Raw genomic sequence first — 11,921 nt, forward strand, 5'->3', positions numbered from 1 at the left:
CGTCGTTAACTTTTGTCGGCCAGGAAACCGGTCGTCCATCCAACGAAGATGCGAGCCACATTAAAGCGGATACCGTATCGATGCACCTAGAATGAGAAGCAACGTTTGTGTATTTAATCATTTTTTACGTATTTCTTTTTTGAGACTTTGAGAGAGAAGATACATTTGACATTTGACAACTCTCTCTCTTTTTCTATACAAGGAATTTCTCCCCAGGAGAAATGTCAGCGCTTTTATATCAAAAATATAAAAATATGATAAAGTATGTAAACGCAACAATAAACGCTTAATTAAAAAATGTTTGTATAGATAACAATAATAAAAATTAGAAATTACATATTCATTTGCATTAAGAAATGTCATCCCTAAAAAATCAAATATTCGTTTAATCTTGAATAATAATCATTGAAAAGTAAGTCTCTTCTATGTCACTCATTATTGCACATATGTGTGAAAAAAAGTCCAAATTTAATTACAAACAAAATTTTAAGGAAATCAACAGAGTAAAAAATAAAGGTGATATAATTTTTTCTATTCTAGAGAATAAAAGAAAGAGAATAAAGAGAAGAGAAAAGACTTCGGGCGATTTGCTATATACGAGGATTCTGATATTGTTGCAATCATGATCGACCACGGTCCGGCAAATTGTATCGCGAGATAGATCACCCCATTTCCTGTCAATCGTGTTTCGTGTTTTTCTAAGAATACATTCGGTCGCGGACTGATACGCAAACCACGAATACGTAATTTTATGCGTGTTTGCTTTACGCATGGGGATACGCTCGTGTGTGTCTATATGTGACGCCCGATATCCTTACTCCTCCCGCTCGCGTTGTTTGTCCAGAAGATAGACTGACCAGCGGCTAAATCCACTCGACATCAGCGCGTATATATATATGCATGATTGAAACGAAATTATGAATAAATATTTGCCGATAGAAGGTACCCGGGCTTTCCGCGTCGGAAACGACAGATATGAGCGATTCCCTGGAATTGCGAAATGCAAAAATTAAGGGGGAGAAAGAGAAAGAGTTTTATTATATATTTTTCTATTTACTCAATATATAAAGATGAATTTCTGAATTTATTTAATTCAGCGAATAGCATTCTCTTTCTATCTGCAAACAGATTAAACAAAAGGTATTATATTTTCACAAAATTCTAAATTTGCGAGACGATGTCAGAGATATGTATATAGCTTTTAACTTTACTTTATTAACAGAATGCAACTAATGACTTTATAGAAAAATAGAAAAGAGCGGATATTGAAGAACATCGAAGTGATGCAGATATGCACTTCTTGACGCACATGTGCGTGTATATACGTATATGCAAACGCCTCGATTTGCGCCACGTGTCTTCACGTGCAGAAGTCGCGTGCGGACCGGAAGCCGGATACTTTGGCCCTACTCACGGCCCGTAATACGGAACGATGTAAGTCATTGATATCGTAACCTGCACAATACTTAATGGCCCGGTGACTCAGACACATCATCGTCCCTTTTTTCCGAGTCAGACGTTTTTTTAAAATACTCTGACGAATGTCGGTGGTGCTTTGGCGTATCGATTTTGACTGTGCATTGTTATTACCGCAATGCAGAAAACTCGGAATAATTAAAAAAATATATAAAATAATTAAACAACTAAGACTTTAAATAATTTCAACGAGCTAGAAAGAGCTAAACGCATAATTAAATATAAATTTTTAATGTGAAAACGCGCATACAAATTATTTAATTAATTGATTAATTAAATATGAAAATATTTTGATCGAAAGATATTCCAAGTATCTTAATTTATAAAGAGTGATTTGAGGGAGCACGATTTTCTCTCTTCTTCTCAGACACAGAATCCCGATTGTTTGGATTTACATCATCCCTTTACACAGAATTCCGATCCGAAGAGCGTACATTCACGCGATATATACCTATGGGAACCGGGCACCCTCCTGTGCCTCTATCCAGGAGGCATCAAAAGGCACGCAAGGTCCGCGGGAAGATATTACATAATGCGAAATAAGGACTATCCGTGGGGTGGGGCTCTCGTGAATTCGGAGCAACGAAGAATAGCCGATCTCGGTTGCGAGAGGTGCAAAAAAAACGGGCACGCGATCCACTCTGTCCCTGTTCTGTCCTTCTCGCTTTCTCTTTTTCACCCTGTCTCGCGCCCTTGATCGCGTGATGACGTGTGCTGGACGTGTGTTGCACGCGACCGCGGTACACGGTTCGCGATACCCGCTGCGATGATCGTCGTCGTGCCGTTTTCATCGCCTGTCCCGCATGCAATCGCCTCTTAATAGTCAGGAAAATAAGCCAATCTCTTCATCGAGCCTAATACAAGACATACCGTTTCATCCTGTATTCATCTACTTCATTCCTATTCACGAGATTCGAGTTTCTCTTAGGAAACTTATTCTCTTGGCTCGCGTGTATGATTCAAGATCGCTTAGCAAGATCTCCGGAATTTTTCTAAATTTGTGTAGTATGTGATGTGCTATAAAAATGAGAATATTGTTATTTATTGCATATTTTTCATGCTGGTAATTTTCAGATATTCTGTTCTATCAAAGCTGCAAAGGCTTTGTGCGTGTTTGCAAGAATGGAAACAGCTTCTTCAGCTATTTCTTGATCAAATTTTCTCTCACATATAGAGCAGAAGCTAAGCTAATTTTTAATAAAGATAAAAAATTAAGAAATAAATGACACATTAATTTTCTCGGAATAGTTTTTTCAATTGATTTGCCGTCGATTTCACGTAATCGGTCTATCTCCGCTGAAAAGTTAACGATACGATTAGTCAGCTCCGTTCCCAGGCACCGATAATCATGCGAGCGCGTGCCGCGTACGATTCCTGTGTGAACTTTTATCGTGATCGCACCCCCTTTCCCTGTGCGAACGTTCCCCAAACGGCCCTTCCGCACTCCTGACACACGCGTAAACGTCTCCGCGACGTACGCACGAGCGTGCGAAAACGGAGGAGGGTAGTAACTCTCGCGAGGGTGGCACTAGAGTGATTTCATGGTGGTGTATCACTTTGAGCTTTGAGAGATTGGGAGAGGGGAAAGAACTAATTGTCTTAACGAATCTTTCAATTTTATTACTCATTCTCGAGTAAACGAATATAAAGACGAATTCTTTCCCCAGTTGTGCAAATTTTTAAATAATTACTTTTATTTTTAAATAATTTGTAGAAGTAAGATTGTATATGTATATCAATATTGAAATAAAATCTTAATTTTATATATTTTATAAACTTGTATCAATAAATATTATATAATAACAGAGAAATGTTATAAATATAAATTTATAAGAAAATATCAAAGCACCAAAGAGACATTACGTTTTATGCAACATATAATTTTTTAAAAATATATAAATAAAAATTATATATATATATATATATATATATATATATATATTTTCTATTATAATATATATAGAAACGATAACATTGACAAGCAGCAGGAATTCACACGGAACGGGAAAAGGACAGTTTCCGGCTTCTTTCTTCTCGCATATCCGTTCGACCTGAGCGACGAGAAGATCCGCTCTTCCTCCACCTCTTGGTCTCCTTGACCGAGTGCAACGCAGAATCCAGGGGCCGGCGGTCGCACAATCAAGGGCCCACGCTCGCACGCACGCACGCTCTCGCACACGAGTCGCCGCGGACGTTCCCACGAAAGTCGCCCCTCCCGACTTTCGTTCCCCCTTTCGACGACGACGTAGTTGTACCCTCTCGCTCCCTCTCCTCGTGTGTGCGCCGGGGTTTCGCTTTTCACCTCGACACACGGGGCCCCTCCGGTGCCCCTTCCCCATCCATCCCGAGGGCGCGCACCTCCGATCATCATCCCCACCATCAGGGTCGCGGACGATACACCACGCGGTCGTGTGTCTCTCGTCCCTGCGTCCTCCCGCACACGACATACGTCCGCCGCCACGCGACCAGTGCACACGCACATCCTGCAGCAGCCGGAGAGTGCGTCCAGCGCACGACTCTTCTTCCACGTACGCACGCGACCGCGAGCGACGTCGCGGGTAGCCGCGGCACGTGAGCGACGATAAACTCTGCCACCGTCGTGGAGAACAAGTGCCAGGACCGATTGCTCCTTTCGCGGTCACCGGCTCTTTGGTCCTGACCCTCCTCAAGATCTCGAGAATTCGGCGACGACGAAATACGGCAGTCTTACCCCCAGGATTCGCGAGTTTATAGTGAAACTTTGATCTTTCAAGATCAGCAGCGAGGACTCTTCGAGCCTCTTCAGTTTTTCTGCAGATATCCTGATATCCGTCTTTGAAACATTGACATTGATAGCGAGTTTTTAATGAGTGAAGAGATTGTGTTTGACCTCGATTAATACTGTGGATTTTTTTATACAGAAACAGTGACTGTGTCTGAGAACTTCGACAAATAGTTGAATAGATCAAATGCCACGATCAAAAGCCACGCTTCTCTCTTTCGAGCAAATATAAACATTATGTGACAGCTGTATTTGATTGCTTCCGACGACCCGCAATGACATTTCACATTGTTAAGGAATTGACATCTCGCGGTATCAGGCGGTAGCGCGATCGGTGATTAAACATCATCCCTTCGACTCGCGAGAAGTTTATACGCCATCCGATCGATTTCCCACCCCCTGCGACCCTCTCACGGCGCAACATGTGGCGAGTGGTGGTCGCGCGTTCCGATGACAACAGCACTCTGCTGTCCTCCGAGATCACTTCCGGCGCGGTCGCGCCAGGTCACCTATCAACCTTGCCGGCGCCGCCGTCGGGTCACCATTGGGGTTACCCGCCGCCGCCGCATCATCCGCCGTATCAGCCACCGCAGCATCCGGACATGCGTCATCATCACCACGATATGCGACCACCCGGTCCTCACGAGCTGCGACACCCCGCGACGCCCGGCGACCTTAGGAACCAGGAATTGCGGCACGAGATGCAGCGGCCGGATCTCCGACATCCGGAGATACAAAGGCATCAGGAGTTATCCAGACACGACATGGCCAGGCATCAGGATGTCCGGCATCAGGATATGCCAGGCATGCGAGCGGATATGTCGGAGATGCGATCCAATCACGAATTTTTGGAATTGAAGATCGATACGGAGTTGAGGAGTCAGGACAGTAGTCAGCAGCAGCAGCCGCAACAGCAGCAGCAACAACAGCCACAACAAAACCAAAGTCACCAGCAAAGAAATCTGAAGAGGACCATGAGCGACTCCGATTGCGACGACGTGTTCTCGGAGGAGAGCGGCAAGGAACCGTACGTATTATTTTATTCTCTCTTTAGTCTAATATAAAAAAAATAATTCAAATCGTCTAATAATTCGTAAAACTTTAATTAAACTTAATTAAAAAGTTTCTGATGTATAAAATACTGAATAAGAATTCTCGTATCGTTCTATAAAAATCAGGGAACTGAGATAATTAAGATTTACTTCGTTTATACTCTAAGGATGAATCTTACAATTCGCAAAAATTTAATTTAAAAAAATTTCTAATGTATATAAGTTATTAAACAAAAATTCTCTCGTTCTAAAGGGGGAACTGAGATAATCAAGATTATTTCGATCATAGATGAAGTAAAAGTTCTTATTGAAATAATCTTTCGCTCTTTAGAAGTTTCATCGGTCGGTCTTCTCGACGCGGCACATATGTTTCTTTGTCCCGACGACAAGAATCGTAATTAAAACAGTATTGTTTCAGTCTGGTCGAAATTAAGCGAGTTGTCGGCGAGACGAATTAACACAATGTGTAATTAAAATAGCTCTCTCTCTTTCTCTCTCGCTTCCGTTTACCGTAAAAATTTCGGACAAAGAATAACCACGAAGTGTGTGTATATGTATATGTGTATCTTGGACTTTCGTCCTTGAATCCCCAATTGTTGTTGCTTTTATGCGTCTCAACCCTTGCTCGAAATTCTCGTCGCAGATGCAACTCACCTGGAGGCGACTCCTGCCAGCACGCGTCGCGGAAACGCAGGAGGGGGATGATCGAGAAGAAACGTCGCGACAGGATCAACGCGTCCCTCGGCGAGTTGAGGAGATTGGTACCAGCGGCAGCCAGGGATCCTCACAGCGGAAAGCTCGAGAAAGCGGAGATCCTGCAGCTCACTGTCGAGCATCTGCGCACGCTTCGCAATAAGGGTGAGTGTGCCTCTCTCTTCTCCATCTTTTCTCGTCCCTTCGTCCGAGTTGTTTCTTTAAATTAAATCGTCCTGCAAATATAATTCCGCATTAATTAAAAAATGCTTCAAATTTTTTAAAATTATAATTTATTAAATTAAATTAAATCTCATTCTTAACAAATAATTCTTTTGGCATCCTCAAAATAATATATTATTTAAATATTATTTTTATTTCTCAATTTTAGAATGTCGAAAAAATTATTTGTTAAGAACGAGATTTAATTAATTTAATTTAATATAATTTATTTATTAGGAAAACTTTTAATCATGTATGTGGAAAGAATTTAGTTTTAATTTTAACACTGACGTGTTTTAACACTGTTATCATAAAACGATGTCGAGCGATCGCTCAATAATTATTTACCGTTTTGCACGCGGGAACGGAAGTGACGTAACGGAAGTGCAGATCGAAAGATGTAACGGTGTCGGATAATAAGACCCTCGAATCCGGAAGAAACGCCTTTTCGCTGTTGTGAATGAGTAGCGGAACTCGAAGACGATCCTCCAGGATCAAGAAGGAACGAGGAAACCCTTCCTTGCCTCGCTTAAGATTTCTCGGGCCCGCTAATAACAATAATCTCCCGACGGTTTGCTAATTTGATTCTTATGCCATTATGTCTCTCTGTTAACCAGCCCTTTTTTTCCTACCGGAAGACACCTGTTGACCGTAAGGGCGAACAGAGAGAGAACACTAACTGTGATCGCGTAACCGAATGCCCATCTGTCGTCTCTACATTTCCTTATTACGGAGATCCGAGGAAGATTAACGTAGATTCGTAAACGAGATCAGCATAATAATATCTAAAGTGCGTGCAGATATAATCTCTTTGATCTTAAAAAAATTATCATTCTCATATATTGCAGTATTGTTTTTATGAATTTTTTGTCATCGGTATAGCTATTTTATTTACGTTATAAAAATAACGCAAAAGCAATTAACTAGATTGATTCGCGAATATCAATTCAGGGAGAATTCTCGGAAAGAAGTATCAAAAATTCCAAATGTCAGATGCAATTTTTCCAACGGGATATTGGCGAACACAATATTATTGCGAACGGTTCACGGGAAATATATTTCCGAGAATGAGAAAGAGCGTCTCGCGGAGAAAATCACGGGACCAAGGTGCGGCATATGGTTTCCCGTGAGGGCCGCCAATACAAACGGGATCTCTTCGTGCAGCGTACACACACACGCGAGCAGGTGCTGGACCGGGCGCGGAGAGATCCTGTGGGAAGCACAGGAAGTCAACGACTCTCTCTGGAAGTGGTGTTCCCACGATTGGTGGCGGCGGGCCCGGGGGTGAGGTGTCCCGCGTGCATGTCGTCGCACCCCTCGCGAGGGAGGCGCTCGGCAGATCGGCCTGGGGCAGATGTCGAACCCTGTGGGAAACCAGCTAGAGAGAGCCCCGTGTATATATAAGCTTGCACGGACACGCACCACTACTATATACACGCGTTCATGCGATTGTGTGCGAGGTCTCCCTCCTATTTGTAAATGCGTGCACGTCGCGAAGGGCGCGACGAGCCAGCTCTCTAGCTGTGCCTCTCTTCCTCTTGCCCTCCTCTCCTCTCTTCTGAAGAGAGCGATATTAAATTTAATATCGTCCAATAAAACCATCACGATTTATTTCAAGACCGATCAGAGTTTACTCTGATATTTAAGAATTCGATAATGACATTTGTTGTTTCGATAACGACGATGCTTGTCGATCAAAGATTAATAGTTCGTTATGTCATTTTATTGGAAAATTTTCACACGCGTTCAGTTTGATATTTTTTATATCCTACACTTGTGTTAGTCTTTTAAATGTAAGTAAACACAGGAGAAGTTCTTCTCGAAGCTACTTATCGGAGTACTTCAACAATGATCGATCGCACAAATCGATAATTCGACAAGTACGTAGTACTCTACATACGAGGTAGACTTTTCTCGTAAGTGATGTTTGTATCGGGCGAGGGGTCTCTGAGAACTTGCATAATAACGTGGGACACTCTACTCGTTCATTCGATGATGTGTGTATGTGTATGTGTATATATATCTCGCGTACGAAACGCCTGGTCGGTCTACGGGGGTCTAAATGGTTCCCACGCTACCTGTCCCATTTCACGTGCACACAATGAACCGCCTGCTACTAAAAGCCAAGGCGCCCATCTCGTTTCGGTGCACGTACGTCGAGGTATTATTGTTGCCCCGCGAAAACCAAAAGTGCACAAAAGAGATCTCGGTCCGCAGATGCATTTCTCAATCTGTGATCGCAGATCGAAGACACTCGCGGGAAAAATCCCGAGAAAAACCGCGATATCATCTCTCTTTTGACACCTGCTCCCTTTCGAAGGAGCCACAACAACTTTGTTGGAAAATAATTAAATTGTTTTGAATGATTACATCATAGAAAAAAATGTTTAACAATTATATCGAGAGAATTTTGATCCAATCATTATTGTTATAGAAATTCAAGTTTAATGAAGTTCCTCAACGATTTTCAATCAATCTTGAAAACATTGTATTTTCCTCTGTTATATTGAGACATTTAACAATCTTGAAGAGAAACTTCAATTTATATAATTTGGAGTTAGACAAAGAGAAAAATATCTTTTATCTCAATTAACATTTCTTCCAATTAGTAATACAAAGTTACCAGAATTATTTGAAATTTCAAAGTTTTACTTAAATATCCATCCATCTCTATCAAATATCTATACAAACTTTCTGTATCTTAACTCTTCTGTCAATGCATAATTATTTACTCTTTTATCAATGAATAGATACCTGGGTACCAACTGCGTTTTTTCAACATATTGCAATGTGTGATAATTTCTTTAGCAGCTGCTGGGCATCGAACATTTCTTTCCCGTTATATTTTAGGAAGATTCCGAATACAAAGGTCCTTTGTGTGTGTATTTTCTTTCGGAAAAAAGTTCCGACACATTTTTAACATTTAAATGTTGCTTCGAGTACCCGGATACCAGTTCATTGACAGAAGAATTGACAGAACGACAAAAGACTTGACACTCTATTATTTGTTATTATTAACTCTTTTTTAAAATTAATTTTTAATTATTATCGTAAATTATGATTGCAGGACCAGAAGGCTACGACAGCACGAAGCTAGCTATGGATTATCACGCGGTAGGCTGGGGCGAATGCGCCGCCGAAGTGGGCCGATACCTGGTGACCATGGAGGGTCTGGACGAGAGAGATCCGCTTCGGTTACGGTTGCTGTCGCATCTGCAGAGCTTCCATCGAGAACATCCTCCATCAGCCGTGCCTTCGGCGGTGCCCTCGGGGGCGTCCACGACGTTGACATCCACCTCCACTGCCAGCAGCTACGAGCCACCGCCTAGTACAGTTTCCGCGGGGATGCCACCAGGTCCGGGGACCATGCCGCCTCTTCTAGGTGGCTGGGGCCAGTATCCGGGTCAGTATCCCCAGCAACAGCACGGGAAACCTTATCGACCCTGGGGCGCGGAACTGGCGTACTGACCTTGAACCCTCGACGCGGAAAAAATCGACGGCCGCGATCTCGATCTCGACTTGTGCAAGAGCCAACAACGAGAACATCCTAATTGGGAGATTGTAGAATTTATACTTTTTGCAGAATTTGATATTACAAGGAGAATGAAAACGTAACGCGTGACTTTACGAGTACTTTTGTAAATATTTTTCTGTCGAACGACGGAGAATATAAAGTACGCTCTTTTACCAAGTCGAATCGGCCGATCGATTTATTCGTGAAATTTAAGTAACGGCATATATTTTCGCGAAATTCTTTTTAGAACATTTTTGTTGATAATAAAAGAAATTTTGTAAGATTTACGATTAGCGCGTATATCGCGTTTAATAGAAATAGAATTTATGAAATATCGATGTGAGAGAGCGGCGAATTTTATATGTATATATATTTTTTGTACAATATTTTAATACCTTGTAACGCATCTCAGGAATGTTCAACGACCAAAACTGTATATCGATGCACTTTCAATGAGTGAGACAATGATAGTCATGTGTGAATATCTATCTGAAAAATAAAAGATATTTATTAATATTAGGAAAAAAATGTATATAAGATTGTACATAAACACGCTTACATGTAAATAATAAGACGTATTTATAATTGTATCTCGTAATCGACTACCGGTTTGCGACTTTGTATGTATAATTGCCTCATTCTAGTGATAAACGATTGCGTGAGCGTATAAAGTCCAACGTGGATAAAAAACAGAAAAGAAGAGAGAGAGAGGGGCGATTGTCGTACGTATGTGCCATTTACGCATTTCAATGTTTACGTGTGAGAGAGGTCCAAGTATTTTTGCAATACGATTTTGTAATAAAGCGATAACACATGAGGATACAAATAGAACGTCTCTCGTCGCATGTGATTCCTCCCCTTTGCACTTTCCTCCAAGAGAGTCCAATCGATAATGCATTTCCGAGATATATGGCCTTTATAAGCGCCAATCGCGCGAAACGTATACACGAAATCGAATCAGATAAGAATGTCCTATATTCTTGTCGGATAACTGACACACCGAGGTATAGTTTTTGGGAACTATGAATCTAGACCACCCTTAAGTACAATCTAATCGATCATTTGGATACCTGACACGTCTGAACACATTATCGATGTTTGCACGACCCTGTAACGCACAATTGGATACCTGTTATGAAATTATTTACGATCGGAAATACTCTTTTTCCGAGGAGATTGGCATACCGTTGTTTATTATGACATTAAACAAACACGATGACGAATCTTCGATCCGGAAAGAAATTTAAGTCAGCGGAGCATTGATTTTTGGATTCAAATATATACCGTTGAAAAACTTTAATTTAACAAGAGGAACTCCAATTTTATTTCTAACTAGATAAAAAAATAATTTGTTTCTTTATCAAAGTTTTTTTCAACTATAATAGTTACCAAGAAATAATTCTATCGTTAAAATACTATCGTTGAAAATTATATCCCTGTGCTTCATTTAACAATTTTCAAGAGAAACTCCAATTTCATTCCTAATTAGTAAAAAAAAATTTGTCTCGATCGAAGTTTCTTTTCAACTAAATAGCTACTAGGAAATAAATCTACGTTGCAAATATTTTTGTCAATAGTGAAACGTTGACGGCCAAATCACCTCGTTGTATCCTTTTGTAAAGACTTTACGCAACCGAAGGCTTTCAAGAACCGACACAAATTCGCGGACGAGAGAATTTACAACATTCGGGGAGAAAAGAACGCATTTTTCTTTCTTTCTCATGCAAAACTCCCTTCGCAGACGCAGAATATTCCCGACCACGAAGAACAATGACACTCTTACGACCCTCCTCCCATTTGCGTTATGTCCATAAACCAGTTTTGCGTGTCATTAGTTTCGCAGCACAATTCGCGCACGCGTTTACATCTTCTTTCCTTTTTTTTTTTTTTTTTTAACGAACTGCGGTCAATGATTAGTCGCGACTATTTGTGCCCCCGCGCAGCGTCGACAAAACCTAATTTTCGGGAATTACTGATATTGCGTGGGCACGTGCGTCCTATTGTTCGCGCTTGCTCGTTACGCACGATTTTTTTTTCTACGGGTTGCACGCGCGCATAATTGCGAGACGCATTCACGTAACGCGTTCGACCGCGAGCTCCTGTCAAAACTTGACACTTTCTCGTCAAATTAACGATAGAAGAGTTTTTTTTAGTTAGTCAATAAAATAAACTCGTTTAATCACTGTACAAACTAATATTTTAA

The 11,921-nt window shown here is 41.2% G+C and overlaps 1 protein-coding gene across 1 annotated transcript; it reads left to right on the top strand.

Annotated features, from left to right (window-relative positions):
• Positions 1-3,943: 3,943 nt before the first annotated feature.
• Positions 3,944-10,530, top strand: Hey (Hairy/E(spl)-related with YRPW motif). Its single transcript, XM_083041780.1, has 3 exons — positions 3,944-5,264; positions 5,933-6,147; positions 9,272-10,530. Exons 1-3 carry the CDS (start codon positions 4,660-4,662, stop codon positions 9,670-9,672), a joined length of 1,221 nt encoding a protein of 406 aa, XP_082897906.1. The 5' UTR covers positions 3,944-4,659; the 3' UTR covers positions 9,673-10,530.
• Positions 10,531-11,921: the final 1,391 nt, after the last annotated feature.

This window comes from Prenolepis imparis, unplaced genomic scaffold, assembly GCF_030444845.1.
Source record: "Prenolepis imparis isolate NDT839.2.m4 unplaced genomic scaffold, iyPreImpa1.0 SCAF_7, whole genome shotgun sequence".
Lineage (NCBI taxonomy): Eukaryota > Metazoa > Arthropoda > Insecta > Hymenoptera > Formicidae > Prenolepis > Prenolepis imparis.